At 41.0% G+C, this 20,904-nt stretch overlaps 1 protein-coding gene across 3 annotated transcripts in view; it reads right to left on the bottom strand.

The window, feature by feature from the left end:
* LOC132819805 (synaptojanin-2-like) overlaps positions 1-20,904 on the bottom strand; it is a 207,559-nt gene that overhangs the window by 8,296 nt on the left and 178,359 nt on the right. For all 3 annotated transcript variants that reach the window (XM_060831596.1, XM_060831597.1, XM_060831598.1), the window contains 6 exons: positions 18,159-18,327; positions 10,053-10,220; positions 9,824-9,916; positions 9,607-9,713; positions 5,865-5,973; positions 4,021-4,202 (listed from right to left, as the gene is read on the bottom strand). In XM_060831596.1, coding sequence (XP_060687579.1) covers positions 4,021-4,202; positions 5,865-5,973; positions 9,607-9,713; positions 9,824-9,916; positions 10,053-10,220; positions 18,159-18,327 — 828 coding nt within the window. The remainder of the gene's footprint in view (positions 1-4,020; positions 4,203-5,864; positions 5,974-9,606; positions 9,714-9,823; positions 9,917-10,052; positions 10,221-18,158; positions 18,328-20,904) is intronic.

Here is a 20,904-nt window from a genome sequence, read left to right as displayed (position 1 = left end):
TCTCCTGTATGCCATGAGATCTAACCTTGCTAACCATGTTGAATGCCTTACTGAAATCCATTTGGATCACGCCATCACTCTGCCTTCATCAATCCTCTTCGTCATTCTTCAAAAAGCTCTAACAAGTTCGTGAGACATGATTTCCCACTCACAAAACCATATTGACTTTCCCTGATCTTTCCTGATGAAGGGCTTATGCCCGAAACGTCGAATTTCCTATTCCTTGGATGCTGCCTGACTTGCTGTGCTTTAACCAGCAACACATTTTCAACTTTCCCTAATCTGTCCCTGCCTTTCCAAATACATGTACTTACTGTCCATCAGGATTCCCGCCAACAACCTGCCCACCACCAATGTCAAGCTCATTGGTCTATAGCTCCCTGGCTTGTTCTTACCACCTTTCTTAAATAGTGGCACCACTTTAGCCATCCTCCAGTCTTCTGACACCTCACCTGTGACTATCAATAATACAAATATCTCAGCAAGGGCAGCAGAAACTACTTCTTTAGCTTCTGACAAAGTTCAAAACTACACCTGATCAGGTCTTGGGGATTGATCCAGCTCTATGTGTTTTAAGACATCCATCACGGTGGCTCAGTTGTTAGCACTGCTGCCTCACAGTGCCATGGACCTGGGTTGAATTCATCCCTCGGGCAAGTATCTATGTGGAGTTTGCACATTCTCCTCATGTCTGCACCGGTTTCCTGCATGGCCTGTCATGAACTCAAGTGGTCAGAAAAGTCAGGCTGTCAGTTTTGGGCAGCATGGTGGCTCAGTATTTAGCAATGCTGCCTCACAGAGCCAGGGACCCCGGTTCGATTCCAACCTCGGGTGACTGATTGAATGGAGTTTGCACATTCTCCCCATGTCTGCATGGGTTGCCTCCAGGAGCTCCGGTTTCCTCCCACAATCCAAAGATGTGCAGGTCAGATGAATTGGCCAAGCTAAATTGCCCATAGTGTCCAAGGATGTGTAGGTTAGGTGCATTAGTCAGGGGTAAACATAGAGGAATGGGTCTGGGTGGGTTACTCTTCAGAGGGTCAATGTGGAATTGTTGGGCCGAAGGGCCTGAGTTTGCTCTGGTTTCTTGGCAGCATGGTGGCTCAGTGGTTAGCATTCACAGCATCAGGGACCTGGGTTCAATTCCACCCTCGGCGATAGTCTGTATGGAGTTGGCATGAGTTTCTTCCAGGTGCTCAGGTTTCTTCCCACCTGTCTAAAGACATGCAGATTAGGTGGATTGGCCGTGCTAAATTACCCATAATAGACAGGCAGGGAGCTGAAAGAACACAGCAAGCCTAGAAGCATAAGGTAGTGCAGAAGTCGCCGTTTTGGGTGTAACCCTTCTTTAGGGGGCGCACGGTGGCTAGCATTGCTGTCTCACAGCGCTAGGGACCTGGGGTCGATTCCAGCCTCGGGCGACTGTCTGTGTGGAGTTTGCACATTCTCCCCATGTCTGTATGTGTTTCCTTCCACAGTCCAAAGATGTGCAGGTCAGGTGAATTGGCCATGCTAAATTGCCCATTGAGTTAGGTGCATTAGTCAAAGGGAAAGGAGTGCGAGTGGGTTACTCTTCAGAGAGTCGGTGTGGACTTGTTGGGCTGAAGGGCCTGTTTCCACACTGTAGGGAATCTAATCTAATTCCCTTTCTCTGGAAACTTCCTACTCTGTAATATGGACATTTTTCAAGATGTCACCATCCACTTGCGTACATTCTATATCTTTCATGTCCTGCTCCAAAGAAAACACTGACACAAAATGCTCGTTTAGTACCACCCCCACTTCCTGCAGTTCCACATGACGACTGTCCTGCAGGTCTTTGAGGGGCCTTATTCTCTCCTGAATTACGTTTTTGTCCTCAGGGTATTGAGAGAATCCTTTTTGAGTTTCCTTAACCCTACTTGCCAAAGCTATGTCCCCTTTTCACCATCCTGATTTCCCTCTTGAGTATACTATTGCCTTTATAGTCTTCTGAGGATTCACTCGATTTCTGCTGTCTATACCTAACACATGCTTCCTTCTTTCTCTTAACCACCCTCAATTTCTTTCATCATCCAGCATTCCCTACACCTACCAGCCTTGCCTTTCACTCTAATAGGAATATACTGTTTCTGAAGGCAGTTATCTCATTTCTAAAGGCTTCCCATTTTCCAGCCATCACTTTACCAGCTAACATCTGCCCCCAATCAGCTTTTGAAAGTTCTTGCCTAATATGGTCAAGATTTGCCTTCCTTCAATTTAGAATTTCAACTTTTAGATCTGGTCTATCCTTTTCCATCAATGTTTTAAAACTAATGGAATTATGGTCCCCTGCCTTATTTCCCAAGAGTAGGTCAGGTTTTACAAATTTGTTTCTCAATTTCCTGCTGGCTATTGGAGGGTCTATACTGCAATCCCAATTAGGTTATCATCCCTTTCTTATTTCTCAGTTCCATCCAAACAACTTTCCTGGATGCATTCCCAGGAATATCCTCCCTAAGAACAGCCGTAATATTACTCCTTATCAAAAACGCCACTACCCCATCTCTCTTACCCACCTTTCTATCCATTTGTATCCTGGAACATTAAGCTGCCAGTCCTGTCCATCTCTGAGCCACATCTCTGTAATTGCTATAACATCCCACTCCCATGTTCCTGACCATGTCCTCGGTTCATCTGCCTTCCCCGATAGGCCACTTACACTGAAATAAATGGAGTTTAATTTATCCGTCTTCTCTTGTTCTCTACTTTGTCCTGAATGTTCGATTTGCTCCTTTTCCTAACTGTACCAGTCTCAGACTGATCTCTCACTCACTCACTTTCTTTGACAAAGGGTCAGTTAGACTCGAAACATCAGCTCTTTTCTCTCCTTACAGATGCTGCCAGACCTGCTGAGATTTTCCAGATTTTCTCTTTTGATGTAATACTGCTGCCCTCTACACCAGGAGCTTGGTGTTAGGTCTGAAATCTGTGAACAAGAGAACTAGGAGGTGGCGTAGGCATTTCAACCCCTCAAGCCTGTTCTGCCATTTGAAATGATCATGGCTGGTCTCATCTTGGCCTCAACTCCACTTTCTCGCCCAATCTCCATGACCTTTCAATACAAAAGGTGCAGCAATACAAAACCCTGGTTAAACCCCACTTGGAGTGCTGTGAGCAGATCTGGGCTCCACACTTTAGGATGGACATATTGTCTTTGGAGGGAGTACTACATAGGTTTACAAGAATGATACCTGGACTTCACGGATTAAGTTAAGACGTAATCTGATTGAAGTCTTCAAGATATAAACATTTCTTCACACAATGAAGCAAGTGAAGGATAATATTCAGGCTTGACGTGAAAATATGTTGCAGTATCTTCACTACTGAAGCATCAAGATGTTGGTACACTCTTCCTAACAGCACTGTAGGTATATGTACACTACATGAACTACAACAGTTCAAGACAGTAGCTTACCAATAACTTCCTCAAGCCAACTAAAGGTGGGCAATTGACAAAACAAACTAACTTCCAGAACCATTCACAACTGTGAACTGTTTTTTTTAAAAATGGGTGTGTAGAGTTGAAATGCAAATGAGCCATTATCAATTTAAATACTAGAATAGATTCAAATAGCTGAATGGCCTATTCCTGTTGATTTCTCCTTGTTTGGATTTTTTTTAAAACGACTCAGCCTAAGTAGGTTAGCACTCAGTTTTGTAACTTTCCAACTAAGAACAGAAGGACAATTCAGCAAGTTTCATGCATCACAAAAAGAAAAATCTTTATTGTTGGCGATAAAAACTTTCAAGAAATTAGGAAAGTCTTAAACCAATTCACAGCATTAAAAAAACTCCTCACAATTGGTTACTGAGCTGACCATACCAATTGCAAGAGATTGAGAGGGACAAACACAGTTTTGAGGTGGAACTAACTGAACCTGACTATAATTGATTTGAACTTGGCAGTGTTAGTTGCTGACACTAGGTATTTACAATGTAAACATTCTTAATGCTTTAAGAAATCAACATCTCTTGTTTATGATAATCAAAATAACTTACCAAGTCACCTCTTATTCTTGTTCCTTCTGGATCAGATGGTTTAGCAGCAGGATTTCTTTGAGCGTGTAATAGAGGAATTAATGAAGTAGAATATGTTTCAACATGTTCATCAGGAAGAGACTGGGACTTGAGAATTGACTGTACTAGAGATGGCTTTTTGTTAGCCTCTGACTTCAAACTTCCTGAAAAAGAAAGACATTGTTCAGAGCCCACTTTGGTGTCTAGCGCTGTCGACAGTTGCAAAGGTTTCATTCAGTAGGGAAGACAAGTACATAACTTACATATCTGTCCCGTTTACATCAACAGTGGTACAAATCTTAGTTTGTTCTTGAAGCAGAGTCATCATAGCACATAAAATGCTCAGAAATAGCCTCCTATGCTCATTCCTGTCGCTGCTATAGTGAGATTTGACACAGATAAAGGTTGTGCGCAGGGACACAGCTACAGAAATGTACAAGGCTACCCAGGGAGAAAATGCCATATGTCTCTCTATTCTTACACCTTTCACAGGTCTTGTATTTCTACAAACCTGCCAATTCTCATGAACTCATCAAGAGAATATAATTTATTTGTAACAAAGGAGTAGGCTGTACTTTTTCGCTTCGAAAACAGTGCAAGGTGGGGGAGGTGATAGTTGATAGGTTGGAGGCTTATTAAAGAGCGAGAGGATGTGGACTGGCTGGGTCTGCCACTGACTTCAGCCATAGCTGCAGCTGTTGAAGTCAGAGACAGGATCAGGGGACAGGCAATGGACCAAGACAAATCTTTTGCCTAGAACTGGTGAGATACAGACAAATTGTTCATTTGTTCAGATTAGGAATGCCACAAACATTGTGCCTGTGTCTGTTTGCTGGATCTAACTGGATGATGTAAGCCGCTCCAGTTGGCCTTATGTCCAATAGGTATGGAGAAGCAAAGCCAAGACTGCTCCTGAATTGCGGCACAGGCATTTTGACCAGGAAGTACACACAGACACACAGGTATGGGCTTGTGTGTGGATATTAGCTGAAATCAAGATTGTACTAATCTTTTATGACTTTTGTGTCAATAGTGGCTCAGTCATAACCATCTCACCTCAGATTCTCAAGGTTCCAGTTTCAAATCCCGCTCAAGGGCTTGAGTACAACAAAAAGTTTAACATTCCAGTACAGTACCAATAGGATGGCAGATTAAACTGAAGCTCCAAAATCCTGCTTCGATGGATGTAAAAGATCAAATGGCACTAACTTCAAAGAAGAACAGAGGTGGTATCTTGGCCAATGTTTAGTGACATACCAACAGCACAGTTTCAATTCCTGCACCGGCTAAGGTTACCATAGAGGATTCTCCTTTTCAACCTTTCCCCCTTGCCTGATGCATGGTGATTCTCAAGTTAAACCACCATCAATTTTCTTTCTCTAATGAGAGAGCATCCCTATGGTCTGATAAGACAATAGTGTCTTTATCTTTTATGGCTTTTTGGTGCTGACCTCACATTCAGAATTAGAGAGGGCTTGGTGCCTGTGGAATGTGCGCTTGTGTGTGTATGTGCATGTGCTCAAAGAGTGTTTTAAGAAAGTCTAATGTAATGCAACACTCAACAGATTTATCTTGATAAGGTGCTACAGGAATAACATCTTTAAATATTTCAATTTTAATTTAAAATTTCAGTGGCATTGTACTTGCAGTCTGTTCTCTTACATAATAATTGTTTTAATCAACAGTTGTGACACACCTCCAGGCAGGTGGGTCTTGAATCCTGACCTTTTGGTTCAGAGGTAGGGAAACTACCATTGCACAACAACATCCCTTCTTTTACATTCACGCATTGCTTAGCAGGTAAAAGGACACTAGAATCACTCCACCTGTTTTCATTTCCATTAGATGTTTTATTGCTGCTTCTGCTTCTTTGGCACTTGTTGTTTTAATTTGTCTCACATGATATGGCTTGCTAATTCCAGTTCTAGATGAAGACTGAGAAACAAGATTGTGTTGAAAACAACTTCAAATATGAAACAATAATAACACATTCAACAAATCCCAATATAGAATCATAGCAAAGGTAGCCTTCTATGTACCTGTGAACATGCACACAGTTGTGACTGAGGGCTGTGGATTTTTTGGGGGATAGGGCTGTGAAGAGCATAGTCAACTACTACTTTACATGAAGAATATTTGCGTTTCTTTAAATTGCACTTCTCATTTTCGGAAAGTCACCATTACAAATTACAGCTCCACTCCAGATATTATTGATCTCTCCCAATACAAGACTGTGCATCCTTTACAACTGGACCACTACTTTTCCTGCCTATTACGTGGTCATAGATAGTGTGACTGAGGATTGTAGCAAAAACTAAACTATGTTAACTGAAGTAGAAACTGTGATCTTGGATTCTACATATGTTTCTCTCCAATTTTAGAGGTGGATTAACTTATTTGCGATAAACAAACATATTAACTTTAAACCTGAGACATTAGCAAACATTTATCATAAGTGTGCATTTAGCCTTGATTCTGCACCTAGTAACAATTAACAAATACTATACTTTCAATGATTTGCCCTTTCTAGATTCTGTAGAACTCTATCTTATGAAAACTTGCCTAAGTCACTATCTTTCCCCACTTGAATCTGACTTTGGTTATGTATCTGTTCTACAGCCCACAAAGAAGAAAACCATTTTCTCCTGAATTCCCTCTTACCCATGGTTTGGTCAATAGAAATTGAAAGAAGTCAATGTAAGTTAGTTGTACAAGTCGAGAAACAGAGAACTGAGGTTGCATTTACACAAATGACTGAAAATAGCAGACACTTAAAAAGCTGACAGAATTCTTTGATTAATAACCAGAAAATTGATTTGTATATCTCAATGGAAGCCTTGTCTCTGTTAGGGGGCAGGAAGGGTTAGGAGGTGGTGAATTAACTACAGTGTTCAAGAGGAAAGTGATGGTCTAATAGTGTTATTGCTAGACTATTATTTTGAAGAGACACAACTCATGTTCTATGACAGATAGTAGAACTTGAATCTAATAGAAATATGAAATTAAGAGTCTAATAATGACTATAAAACTGTTACAAAAATAGAAACTGGTGGAAACCCCAGCAGGTCTGGCAGCAACTGCAGAGAGAAATCAGAGTTATCATTTTGGTTTGAGTGACCAGTCCTCAGAAGTGCACTGAGGAAGGTTCTCTCGATCTGAAATGTTAACTCTGATTTCTCTACTCGGATGCTGCCAGACCTGCTGAGCTATTCCAGCAATTTCAATTTTTGTTTCTGATTTCTAGTATCTGCAGTTCTTACCATAAAACTGTTTGGCTGAGAAAAAGACACATTATTGAGTTTTGTATTGTACTCTTAGGGCAGAATTGGAAATACTCAGGAAATAGCTGCCCCCCAAAGTTTGATTTATGAAAAGCTATAATGACTGGATATCTTCTGATTACAATGGACAGAGCCTTGTGTATAAAGATATGTAACTCTATTAAGCAGTTACAGCATATTTGATATTGCTATCCTATTCTACAATGTGCTCCTTAAGGAAACCACATATGGTGGTACACTAGGGAGTGTTGCTGTACAAAGAGACCTTGGAGTGCAGGTTCATAGCTCCTTGAAAGCGGAGTCGCAGGTAGATAGGATGGTGAAGGCGTTTGGTATGCTTTCCTTTATTGGTCAGAGTACTGAGTACAGGAGTTGGGAGGTCATGTTGTGGCTGTACAGGACATTGGTTAGGCCACTGTTGAAATATTGCATGCAATTCTGGTCTCCTTCCTATTAGAAAGATGTTGTGAAACTTGAAAGGGTTCAGAAAAGATTTATAAGGATGTTGCCAGGGTTGGAGGATTTGAGCTACAGGGAGAGGCTGAACAGGCTGGAGCTGTTTTCCCTGGAGAGTCGGAGGCTGAGGGTCACGGCTGGGGCTGTTTTCCCTGGAGCACGGAGGCTGAGGGGTGATCTTAAAGACGTTTACAAAATTATGAGGGGCATGGATAGGATAAATAGGTAAAGTCTTTTCCCTGGGGTTGGGGAGTCCAGAACTAGAGGGCATAGATTTAGGATGAGAGGGGAAAGGTATAAAAGAGACCTAAGGGGCAATTTTTTCACGCAGAGGGTGGTACGTGTATGGAATGAGCTGCCAGAGGATGTGGTGGAGGCTGGTACAATTGCAACATTTAAGAGGCATTTGGATGGGTATATGAATAGGAAGGGTTTGGAGGGATATGGGCCGGGTGCTGGCAGGTGGGACTAGATTGGGTTGGGATATCTGGTCGGCATGGACAGATTGGACCGAAGGCTTTGTTTCCATGCTGTACATTCCATGACTCTATTTAGATAATCTAGAAATGCTGCCATTGTCTGAATCATTGAATTTATGAACTTAGCAACTCATCTTGTTGCATTCAACTTTAATGACATTATACATGCCTAAATTTATGGTGCTGCCATGGCATCTCCTCTAGTTTCAACTTGTCAATCCTCCACAAAATGACCTCTAATTTCCTTTTGTATATTTCCAATACATAACTGATACATTTGCTAGATTTGAATCTGCAGTGCATGTAAGAATTTCCTTACACATTATAACAAGGTCAATTCCAATTAACATTCTAGTTGAGGAATCTGCTAAGGGGTTTTCCACCTCTATCTACTGCATCCCACTTTCAGTGGATTGTTAGTTACATGTACTATAAGATTGATTAATTGGCAATTTCGTAAACCGATCCCAAATCATTGAGTACTATGCAAGCTTGATGCTAAAAATGAACACAGCAAAGATGTCTTGCAGGATAATAATTACTCTGACTGGATCACATCGCGCTGCATATCATGGAAACTCAAAAATGAGCCGAAGAATTGTACTTTCAACCCTACAAAGAGCCAGGTTTTTCTCACATTATGCTGGAAGGGTAAGGTGTTTCAAAAGCTTGAGCAACATGTGATGTTAGCTGTTTCACACTCCTACTAATCAACAGCAGGATGAGTGATAGTCCCTATTGACAGTACGCTGCCATCAAGTCAAGAAGACAAAGAAGCAAATGTCATATGAATTGCAATGCCAGTGTAATGCCTGAACATACAGTTCTTACATCTCAATGATTTGTTGATCACAAGTGACAACAGTGCAGTCGATGCTTTTGGCTATTTGTGACAAACAAACGGAATTCGGACTATATCAAAGATAATTTTGTGATTGGACAATACTTATCAAACAATTCTGATTGTGCTAACATTGACACTAACAACCAATTTATCGTCATTTAGGCTCACTTTCTCGAAGCTACATGTACGTATATTTTCATATACAGGGCTCTGTCCTTTGCAAATAAAGAATATATCCACACATTGCAAGTCAACAAAACAAAAGCTTGGGGCTCATCTATTCCCTAGATCATTCCCTAGGAATATCAAAACGTTAAGTAATGAGAGTTGACTTGCCTGATTTGAATTTAAACTAAAGCTTATGGGATAATTGTTTGTTGGTGCATTCTCCATGGCAACCTTTATATCAATCAGAGACCACTTGCAAACCAATTAGCACTCTTTCATCATGATGGTCAATTGACTCCTCTTATGTTGTATCTCTACGAATTTCAATTTGGTAACTTACAGCTGGCCCTGGAAGAATCTGGGATGGATTCAGAGTCATGGCCTGAAAAGGACTTTCTTCAGATGAAAGCACAGTATCAGAGGCTGATTTTTTCATGCTTTGCATAGCTAGAAAAAGAAAGCATTCAATTTAAAATCTAAACAATTAAATAAATGGCTGTACTACTAAGTTCATGATGGTCTGTTTACTTGATAGCTAACAGTATGGTAATTCTTACTTGGTGGAGGGGGTCTTTGTGGAGGTTGAGGTCGTTCAGGTACTGACACAGATCTACATGCTGTACGTAGTTGAGGAGCTGCCTCTCGATTAACTAGGGAACATTTTACATTGTTTAAAGCAGGAAGAAAACATATTTAGATGGCACAGAAAGTCTAATAGTAAAACTCCCCAGCTCAAAGTAACATAATTAATATTGATATTGATTATGGTCAAAAGTGATTACATACCAGTTATTTCACTTTTTTGAGAATCAGGCATTCTGTTTAGTAATTGAACCTCAGCAACCTCATAAACAAGAGATTCTGTAAACTCTTCAGGTGATTTTTTGTGATTCACTATTTGCCCTGTCACCAAATGCTGTGGAACAATTTCATCTAAGTCTTCATCTAAATCTCCTACAAGAGAAAGAAAGTGCATGTGATTAATTTCAACAGTGAATAGCATTTGGTAGAACAGAGCATAGTTTTGCAAATCATGTCCTGAGAGAAAGGTTTAAGAGGACCATTCGATACACCACATTGCTTACCAACAGACCAGGGAAACGCAGTGGATGTGGTCTATCTAGACTTCCAAAAGGCCTTTGATAAGGTGCCATACGGGAGGCTGCTGAGCAAGGTGAGGACCCATGGTGTTCGAGGTGAGCTACTGGTGTGGATTGAGGATTGGCTGTCTGACAGAAGGCAGAGAGTTGGGATAAAAGGTCCTTTTTCGGAATGGCAGCTGGTGATAGGCGGTGTCCCGCAGGGTCCAGTGTTGGGGCCACAGCTGTTCACATTATACATTAATGATCTGGATGAAGGGACTGGGGGCATTCTAGTGAAGCACTCAACATCCAGACACATCATGATTCTAGGGCAAAAACAAAGTCAATGCCATCAAAGGTCTGGCAAGCTCAAAGTCCTCAAGGAAATCAAAGGTTCCTTCAAAACAAAGATAGCTGCACCCCGGAGGAGTTGGAGCCTACTGACCCTGTCACAGGAGAACAAACATTATCCACAATGCAATTGATAATCAGCTGTACAGCATACAGGAAGTGGGAATCCATGAAATAGTCAAACTTAAACACCAGGATATGGCCATATCGTATTATAAATATAATAAAGATCTCAAACTCCGAAATGAAATCTGCATATAACAAAAGCATCTCGTTTCACCAAAAGCCTTCTGCTGCAGAGCAATTTGTATCCCACAAAGATCCGTCCTAGCACAGCTCTGATCTCACAATCAAATCCTGCCAAAGATGAAGGGCCCCAATCAAATCCTTGCTCTCATTTCTGGCTACTGCCCATGCTTAGTATGTGAGAGAATAAAGTACCACAATAAGATTTTAACCTAACTTCAGCAACTTGTCTCCAAAGAAGGTTAGACACCTTACCAAGGCTGAAAGTTGTTGGGGCATCATTTGGAAACCAGACATCATTTTTAGAAAGGTCAAAGTGGTGGATGTCACAGTCCAACATGAGGATGACAATAAGCATTAGATTACGCACTGAAGTCTCAACACCTTGAGTCAGTGATCATGGAATTGACAGGGAGCTCTAAGCCCAAGTATTTTGGCTTTGTGCTGGGCACAGAAGGCAAATGGCCCAAGCTCAACAAAGGCCTCATGTGATTGCTTAAAATTCAAAAATATAAATCATCTACCCAGCAGATATCACAACTCATGATATCCTCAATGCTATAGATCTTCAGCATCAGGTAAAATGACAGATAACCACCCAGTTCATACTTTACAAGTCCCTAGCTTTACATTACAACTGGCAACATTCCAAATGAACATGTCCCAATATTACAATAGAAACACTTAAGTTTCCAAACTTCACCTCCACCCTCACCTCTCTAATCTGAGGAGGAGAGCTTAGGGTATTTCCTTCTGTCCAGTTATCACCCTGGCTACCTGTCTTTCTTTCTCTCTCCCACTTTTTGTTTTCCTCAAATTTCTGGTGGTAATGAAATAGAGGTCTCTGGATCAGTTCGTAATCATCACCCATTATAGCTGCTTGCCTTGCCTGTCATCTTCTACTCGAGTTCTTATTACAGAGGGGAGGGAAGTTTTAAAGTCTAAAAAAGCATCATAAGCATTGTCAGCCTTCAAAGATTTTATCCACCTGTCAAAATGTTTTTTACTTATCAGAAGCTTGTCCAGGTTCTTTCCTTAAGTTCTGAAATGTCTGTTTGTATGCTTCCAGACTAATTCACATGAGCTTGCAATTGGCCCTTTATCTATCATAATCTCAAGAACTTTCCTCCTATAGGGTTGCATGTCTGTGCTTTACTGTTAATTTACTTTCCATTGGCAATATCAAATCTGTTTTTGGCCACTACATTTGGATTGCTACTTTACCAAACAACTTCAACAATGTTTCCACACCCATCTCTTCAAATTTTGGTAAAGCTTACATAACCTTAAATATTTCCTGACTGATTTGCAGATTATGACTAGGCCTTTCCCTTTCCAAACTCTCTAACACGTCTCATGTAGCTTGCCTGAGCTGCATCATTTGAAATTGAAATTCCCTTTTTTTTTGTTTTCTCTTCCTTTTCCCTCTCATGCCTCCCTAATTCCAGTTTTTCTGAGTATAATTACTCTTTGGAATGCTATTTCCTCCTTTTGGAATTCCATTTCCTCCTTTTGGAATTCCATTTCCAACTTTTTCATTTTCAATTCCTTTAACTGAAACTCAACACTCACCAATTCATGCCTTAAAGTACCTGAAGGGCCGATTGGCCTACTCTTGCTTCCATTTACTATGCTTCTATAGCCATATTGCATCTCTGATATTTCCATTGAACCCACATGTTTCAATACTAAATTGATGTCTGTCTTTGTAGCTCACAGTAGCAAGTTCATTTACAGTCTGCCTGCGACTCTGTTAGTTTAGTTTTAGTCATGACCCGCAAAAGTATGATGGAAGCTTTTGTCTCTTACATTAGGTCTTTAGCAATTTCCAGTGCCACCTTAAGTCTGTATATAAACTGTGTCAAATTACCAGCTGTAAGATGTATCAAAATCCAATTCTAGAACTACAGAATCTAAATTCCGATATCCTGAGCCCCTGGTGCTATGAGCTAGTGAGGGCAGGAATTAGAGGATAGAGCAGATGAATGCATGGCTGAGGAGCTGGTGTACGGGAGAAGGATTCACGTTTTTGGATCATTCGAAGCTGTTTTGGAGTAGAAGTGACCTATACAAGAAGGACGGCAGCTTAATGTTCCAGGATACAAATGCTACAGGAAGGACAGAAAGGAAGGCAAGACAGGAGGGGATTTGACGTTTTTGATAAGGGATAGCATTACAGCTGCACTTAGGGAGGATATTCCCGGAAATACATCCAGAAAATTATTTGAGTGGAACTGAGAAATAAGAAAAGGATGATCACCTTATTGGGATTTTATTATAGACCCCTAATAGTCAGAGGGAAATTGAGAAACAAATTTGTCAGGAGATCTCAGTTATTTGTAAGAATAATACTGTGGTTAAGGTAGGGGATTTTAACTTTACAAACATAGACTGGGACTGCCATAGTGTTAAGGGTTTAGATGGAGAGGAATTTGTTAAGTGTGTACAAGAAAATTTTCTGATTCAGCATGTGGATGTACAAGGTGCAAAACGTGACCTACTCTGAGGAAAAAAGGCAAAGCAGGTGACTGAGGTGTCAGTGAGGGAGCACTTTGGGGCCAGCGACCATAATTCTATTAGGTTTAAAATAATGAGGGAAAAGGATAGATCAGATCTAAAAGCTGAAGTTCTAAATTGGAGGAATGCCAATTTTGACGGTATTAGGCAAGAACTTTCGAAAGCTGATTGGGCGCAGATGTTTGCAGGTAAAGGGACAGCTGGAAAATGGGAAGCCTTCAGAAATGAGATAACAAGAATCCAGAGAAAGTATATTCCTGTTAGGGTGAAAGGGAAGGCTGGTAGATATCGGGAAAGCTGGATAACTAAAGAAATTGAGGGTTTGGTTAAGAAAAAGTAGGAAGCATATGTCAGGTATAGACAGGATAGATTGATTGAATCCTGAGAAGAGTATAAAGGCAGTAGGAATATACTGAAGAGGGAAATCAGAAGGGCAAAAAGGGAACATGAGATAAATTTAGCAAATAGAGTTAAGGAGAATCCAAAAAGTTTTTACAGATACATTAAGGACAAAAGGGTAACTAGGGAGAGAATAGGGCCCTTAACGATCAGCGTGTGGACCCGCAGGAGATAGGGCAGATTTTGCATCAGTATTTACTGTGAAAAAGGACATGGAAGATAATGCAACATTTAAGAGGCATTTGGATGGGTATCGAAATAGGAAGGGTTTGGAGGGATATGGACCAGGTGCTGGCAGGTGGGACTAGATTGGGTTGGGATATCTGGTTGGCATGGACAGATTGGACCGAAGGGTCTGTTTCCATGCTGTACATCTCTATGACTCTATATAGAATGTAGGGAAATTGATGTTGACATCTTGAATAATGTCCACATCACAGAGGAGGTGGTGCTGGATATCTTGAAACAAAGAAAAGTGGATAAATGCCCAGGACCTGATCAGGTCACCATGGGCAGCATGGCGGCACAGTGGTTAGCACTGTTGCCTCACAGCACTAGAGACCCGGGTTCATTGTGGAGTTTGCACATTCTCCCAGTGTCTGCGTGGGTTTCCTCCGGGTGCTCTGGTTTCCTCCCACAGCCCAAAAATGTGCAGGTTAGGTAAATTGGCCATGCTAAATTGCCTGTAGTGTTAGGTGAAGGAGTAAATGTAGGGGAATGGGTCTGGGTGGGTTGCTCTTCGGAGGGTCAGTGTGGACTTGTTGGGCCAAAGGGCCTGTTTCCATATTGTAAGTAATCTAATCTAATCTAATCTAATCAGGTATACCCTAGAACTCTGTGGGAAGCTAGGGAAGTGATTGCTGGGCCTCTTACTGAGATGTTTGTATCATCGATAGTCACAGGTGAGATGCTGGAAGACTGGATGTGGGCAGGTTATTGGAGGGAACCCTGAGGGACAGGCTAGACATGTATTTGGAAAGTCAAGGACTGATTAGGGATAGTCAATATGGCTTTATGCATTGGAAATCCTGTCTCACAAACTTGACTGAGTTTTTTGAAGAAGTAATAAAGATGGTTCATGAGGTAGAGTGGTAGATGTGAACCATACAATAACTTAGGCATTCAACAAGGTTCCCCATGGGAGACTGATGAGCAAGGTTAGATCGCATGGAATATGGGGAGAACTTGCCATTTTGATGCAGAATTGGCTCAAAGGTAGAAGACAGAGGGTGGTGGTGGCAGGTTGTTTTTCAGACTGGAGGCCTGTAACCAATGGAGGGCCACAAGGATCGGTGCTGGGCCCTCTACTTTTTGTCATTTACATAAATGATTTGGATGTGAGCATAAGAGGTATAGTTAGTAGGTTTGCAGTTGACACCAAAATTGGAGGTGTAGTGGACAGCGAAATAGGTTACCTCAGACTATCACAGGATCTTGATCAGATGGGCCAATGGACTAAGAAGTGGCAGATGGATTTTAATTTAGATAAATGTGAGATGTTGCATTTTGGGAAAGCAAATCCTAGCAGGACTTATACACTTAATGGTAAGGTCCCAGGGTGTGTTGCTGAACAAAGAGATCTTGGAGTGCAGGTTCATAACTCCTTGAAAGTGGAGTCACAGGTAGATAGGATAGTGAAGAAGGCATTTGGTATGCTTTCCTTTGTTGGTCAGAGTATTGAGTACAGGAGTTGGGAAGTCATGTTGCAGCTGTACAGGACATTGGTTAGGCCACTGTTGGAATATTACATGCAATTCTGGTCTCTTTCCTATTGGAAAGATGTTGCGAAACTTGAAAGAGTTCAGAAAAGATTTACAAGGATGTTGCCAAGGTTGGAGGATTTAAGCTATAGGGAGAGGTTGAATAGGCTGGGGCTATTTTCCCTGGAGCTGAGGAGTGACATTATAGATGTTTATAAAATCATGAGGGCATAGATAGGATTAATAGACAAAGTCTTTTCCCTGGGGTGAGGGAGTCCAGATCTAGAGGGCATAGGTTTAGGGTGAGAGGGGAAAGATATAAAAGAGACGTAAGGGAGAGGGTGATACCGGTGTGAAATGATCTTCCAGAGGAAGTGGTGGAGGCTGGTACAATTGCAACATTCAAAAGGTATCTGGATAGGTATATGAATAGGAAGGGTTTGGAGGGACATGGGCCAGGTGCTGGCAGGTGGGACTAGATTGGGTTGGATATCTGGTCGGCATGGACGAGTTGGAATGAAGGGTCTTTTTCCATGCTGTACATGTCTATGACTCTGTAAGTCAAACCAAAATAGTCTCGCTATAACTGAAGTCACAACATAGTGAAACCAAAACACTCAATGACTTTCAAAATTGCCTTAAAAATCAAAAATTTTACAATTAACAGATCTTGGACACTAAGGTTACATCACAAACAAAAATTAATAATTTATTATTAATATCTAACTTTAGCAGAACACAGATAGGGAAAAATGTAATCTCCTTAAGGACTACAACCTAAAGCCCAACCTTATTAATCATAACTCCATCACATACACAGTTAAGAGATTTGAGCTATAGGGAGAGGTTGAATAGGCTGGGGCTGTTTTCCCTGGAGCGTCAGAGGCTGAGGGGTATCCTTATAGAGGTTTATAAAATCATGAGGGGCACTGATAAGGTAAATAGACAAGGTCTTTTCCCTGGGGCTGGGGAGTCCAGAACTAGACAGCATAGGTTTAGGGCGAGATGGGAAAGATATAAAAGAGATTTATGGGGCAACTTTTTCACAGCACCTCGGGCGACTGTCTGTGTGGACTTTGCACATTCTCCCCGTGTCAGCGTGGGTTTCCTCCGTGTGCTCCGGTTTCCTCCCACAGTCCAAAGATGTGCAGGTCAGGTGAATTGGCCATGCTAAATTGCCCATAGTGTTAGGTGCATTAATCAGAGGGAAATGGGTCTGGGTGGGTTACTCTTTGGAGGGTTGGTGTGGACTGGTTGGGCTGAAGGGCCTGTTTCCACACTGTAGGGAATCTAATCTAAAAATCTAATCATGCAGAGGTTGGTGCTTGTGTGGAATGGGCTGCCAGAGGAAGTGGTGGAGGCTAGTACAATTGCAAAACTTAAAAGACATCTGGATGGGTATATGAATAGGAAGGGTTTGGAGGGATGTGGCCAGGTGCTGGCAGGTGGGACTAGATTGGGTTGGGATATCTGGTCGGCATGTACGAGTTGGACCGAAGAGTCCGTTTTCTTGCTGTACATCTCTATGACTCTAAAATAAAAAAAATTGTAATCTGCCAGTTCAATAAATCATTCAAACAATGCATACCAGGCTTTCATGAAATCCTTGGATTTGTTCTCAGCTAAATAGAATAGTCCACTGCTGGGACTACAGGCAGGGAGAAGTATGGACAACAAAATTCATGGAATTCAGGAGCATTGACAGGTCCAGGCAGGCAGATCTCAGCAAGTGAGGCAAAACAGCCACATCCAAGAGGCATACAGGAAGTATTAAAAGGTGAAGGCAATGATTTTGTTGGTGTTGTCTTGGATGATGATATCTAAAGGAAGTCCCCACTCTCAGCCAATAAAGAGACTTTTAAATGGCTGTTAAACTCTTTGTAAAATGAAAGGCTTATGAGGGTGAATGGGTAGTCAGCAGGCAGGTCACATTACGCATATTATAAGCCTTGCCACTTTCAGTAGTACAGGTGAGGGTGTTGTTAAAATTTGTATATAGTTCTTAGACAGCGAGCTATTCTACAAATGCTTGTACTTACAGTTTAGTGGACAGATTTTTGATAGAAGAATTACAATACTAATTAATCTACCCCCAGGGAATCCTCCTTCCAGGAAAATATAATCAATCAAATATAATACGTAGTTGACTATGATTAAGTTTTGGGTTTAGATTTGTGAACTGGACAAAAAGGTATTACCCTGGAGACAGTGACAAGATGATGTCCCAACTGTGTCTTGGGAATCATTGAGAATGTTAACCATTTCTAGGAACTTGATAGAAAATACATTGATAGAATAATAACCACAAAGGGGTGAAATAAATGAAGCAAGCTCTATTACTGGCAGTTTTCTAGCTTTGCACAAGTTAAAACTCTTTTTGAGGTGATTGTTGTGGATGAGATACTTGGAGTATGTTTCATTGTTGAGGATAATCCACTCTCTACTCAGCATTTACTAATTGCACAGCTGAACTTCTGAACTTATTGCGTAGGAACCTGTGTTGTGACAATTGGCATTCTGGCACATCAATATCCACATTATCACTGCATTTTTAGTATCATTTGGTAGTAATTTTGCACATGAGGCATATGAATTACCTTCAGTGTCATAATCCAGACTGTTAAAATCAAAAGTTTCTTCAAGCAGGCAAGAATTTGCAGTCGGAGACATCGGTGCAATACTGTTTCTGTTTATATTAATTTCTTCATGTAGATTATTGAGCCAGTTTCTTATTCGGGGTTTTATACACACCACTCTGCCGTTAACCTTGAAGGTGTTAAATCATAATTTAAATTGATGGAACTGCACAAACAAATAATTGCATAACATTTGTTTCTACCTTCCTTTTAGCACACATCAAATTGTAGTAAAGTATCAGGTAAACAAATGTCATCTCTCCTTTAGCTCATTTGTCAATTGTCTGACACCTTCCTCTAGTATCCAATCCTCCTCCAAGCTGCAACAGTTTGTCCTTACCTACTCTATAAGAATTTCTCATCATGTTAAACACTTCCATAAAATCCCATTTTAAACTGCTTCAGCTTAAATCTCCACAGGACTGAAATCTCTCCACCCTGGTGCTGTTCTTGGAAGTCTCTTTTACAATGTATCCAAATCTTTGACAGGGTGAAAGTGAGTACTGTAGATGCTGGAGATTAGAGTCAGGAGTGTGGTGCTGAAAAAGCACAGCAGGCCAAGCAACATCCGAGGAGCAGGAAATTCAACGTTTTTGGCAAAAGCTCAATTCCTGCTCCTTGGATGCTGCTTGACGTGCTGTGCTTTTCCAGCACCACACTCAAATCTTTGACATTCTACCTAAAGTGCAATGTAGTTTAAAACATCGACTTTGTTGAATGTCAAAGTTTTGTATAACTATTTTCCTCAAATCTGTTTTTATTGAAAAAGTTAAACTATCTCTCCCTTGATCCCCCCATTACTTCCAAATTATTTTGGAGCACTGTTGATTTGCTTTAATCATACCATACTTTTCTAAGTGAATTGTAAAGGATTTCTTAAACACAGATTTCAACATTTTCCCTAAGATTTATTGCAAGCTTGTCATTCATTATTTTTTCTCTCCCTACTTTCTTGAACTGTGATATAACATGTGTTAACTTCCAAAATGCTGGTCTGTTTCAGAATCTAAGATATTTTGGACAAATTCAGCCTGCACTTCAACTATTCCTGCAGGTCTATTAGAATTGTAAGTTGGTGGCCATTTGGTCACAGAGTTTTGTCTGATTTCAGACCTCTGACAACTACAGGATATTTCTCTGCTGATTTGAATTAGCTTAATTTTCTCACTTGTAATAGCTCCTTGATCAACTCCTGCTATGTTATTTAAATTGTTTTCTACTGAATACAGACACAAAATATTTGTTCACTATCTCGATCATTTCCACATCCTGAATAATAACTTCTCCTGCCTCTGCTTCTAAGGAGTCAACATTTATTTTAGTTATTCGCTTCCTTTTCACTCACTTACAAAAGCTTTTATGATTCGGTTTTATAGAGTCATACAGCATGGAAACAAAATTTTTGGTCCAATCTGCCTGTGCCAACCAGACATCCCAATCTGACCTAGTCCCATTTGCCAGCATTTGGTCCTTATCCCTCTAAACCCTTCCTATTCATATACCCACCCAGATTCCTTTTAAATATTGCAATTGTACCCACTTCCACTATTTCCTCCGATAGTTTGTTCCATACACATAACCACCCTCAGGTCCTTTCCCCTCTCACTTTAAACCAATGTCCTCTTTTTTGGACTACCCCATCCTGGGAAAAAGACCTGCATATTCACTCTATACATGCCCTCATGATTTTATAAATCTCTAGAAAGTCACACCTCAGCATCTAAGGCTTCAGGGGAAAAAAAGTCCCAGCCTATTCAGCCTCTCCCTATAAATCAAACCCTCTAGTATCAACATTTTCCATGTAAATCTCTTCCTCACCCTCTTCGGTTTAACAAAATTCTTCCTATAGAAGGGCATCCAGAATTGTACATATATTCTAGAAGTGGCCTCACCAACGTCTGTACAGCTGCAGCATGATGTCCCAACTCCTATACTCAGTGTACTGACCAATGAAGGCAAGCTTGCTAAATGGCTTCTTCACCACCCTGTCTACCTGTGACTCCACTTTCAAGGAACTATGCACCTGCATCCCTAGGTCTTGTTGTTCAATAACATTCCACAGGACCCTACCATTAACTATATAATTCTGCCTTGGTTTGCCTTACCAAAACCCAACACCTCACATTTATCTAAGTTAAACTCCATCTGCCACTCCTTGGCCCTTTCGCCCATCTGATCAAGCTCCCACTGGATGCTCTTCGAGGATCAGTATAGACTTGATGGGCTGAATGACCTACTTCTATCATTCTAAATCAGGGAACTCATATTCACTGAGGTCCACCTGGCTGATCTCATTACAATCACTACAGACTCAGCACTGAACCTTGTGGCACACTGGCGGTCACAAGCCTCTAGTCTGAAAAGCAATCCTCTATCACTACACACTGTCTCCTACCTTCAAGCCAATTTTATCTTCAATTAGCTAGCTCCCCCTATTCCTAGCAAGTTTATTCTCATATTCTGATTTTCCTCTTATCAACTTTTTTGGAGGCCCAGACCTTGCTAGACACAAAAAGATAATTATTTAAATACAATTCTTTTAGTAAGACCTATATTTCAGTTAACTGTATTCCATAAAATGCTCCCAATGATTACCACCTCCCAATATTTGTACAACCATTTTGCACCAAATTAGCCCCTAACTAATATATCCATCACCTGTTTTTTTGTACCATTAGTCCTGGTATCCCTTCACACCAAATTAGAT

The sequence above is a fragment of the Hemiscyllium ocellatum genome, chromosome 10, assembly GCF_020745735.1.
Source record: "Hemiscyllium ocellatum isolate sHemOce1 chromosome 10, sHemOce1.pat.X.cur, whole genome shotgun sequence".
Classification (NCBI taxonomy): Eukaryota; Metazoa; Chordata; class Chondrichthyes; order Orectolobiformes; family Hemiscylliidae; genus Hemiscyllium; species Hemiscyllium ocellatum.
Note: the sequence above shows the minus strand (reverse complement) of the source record. Positions and strands in the feature narration are given on the sequence as shown.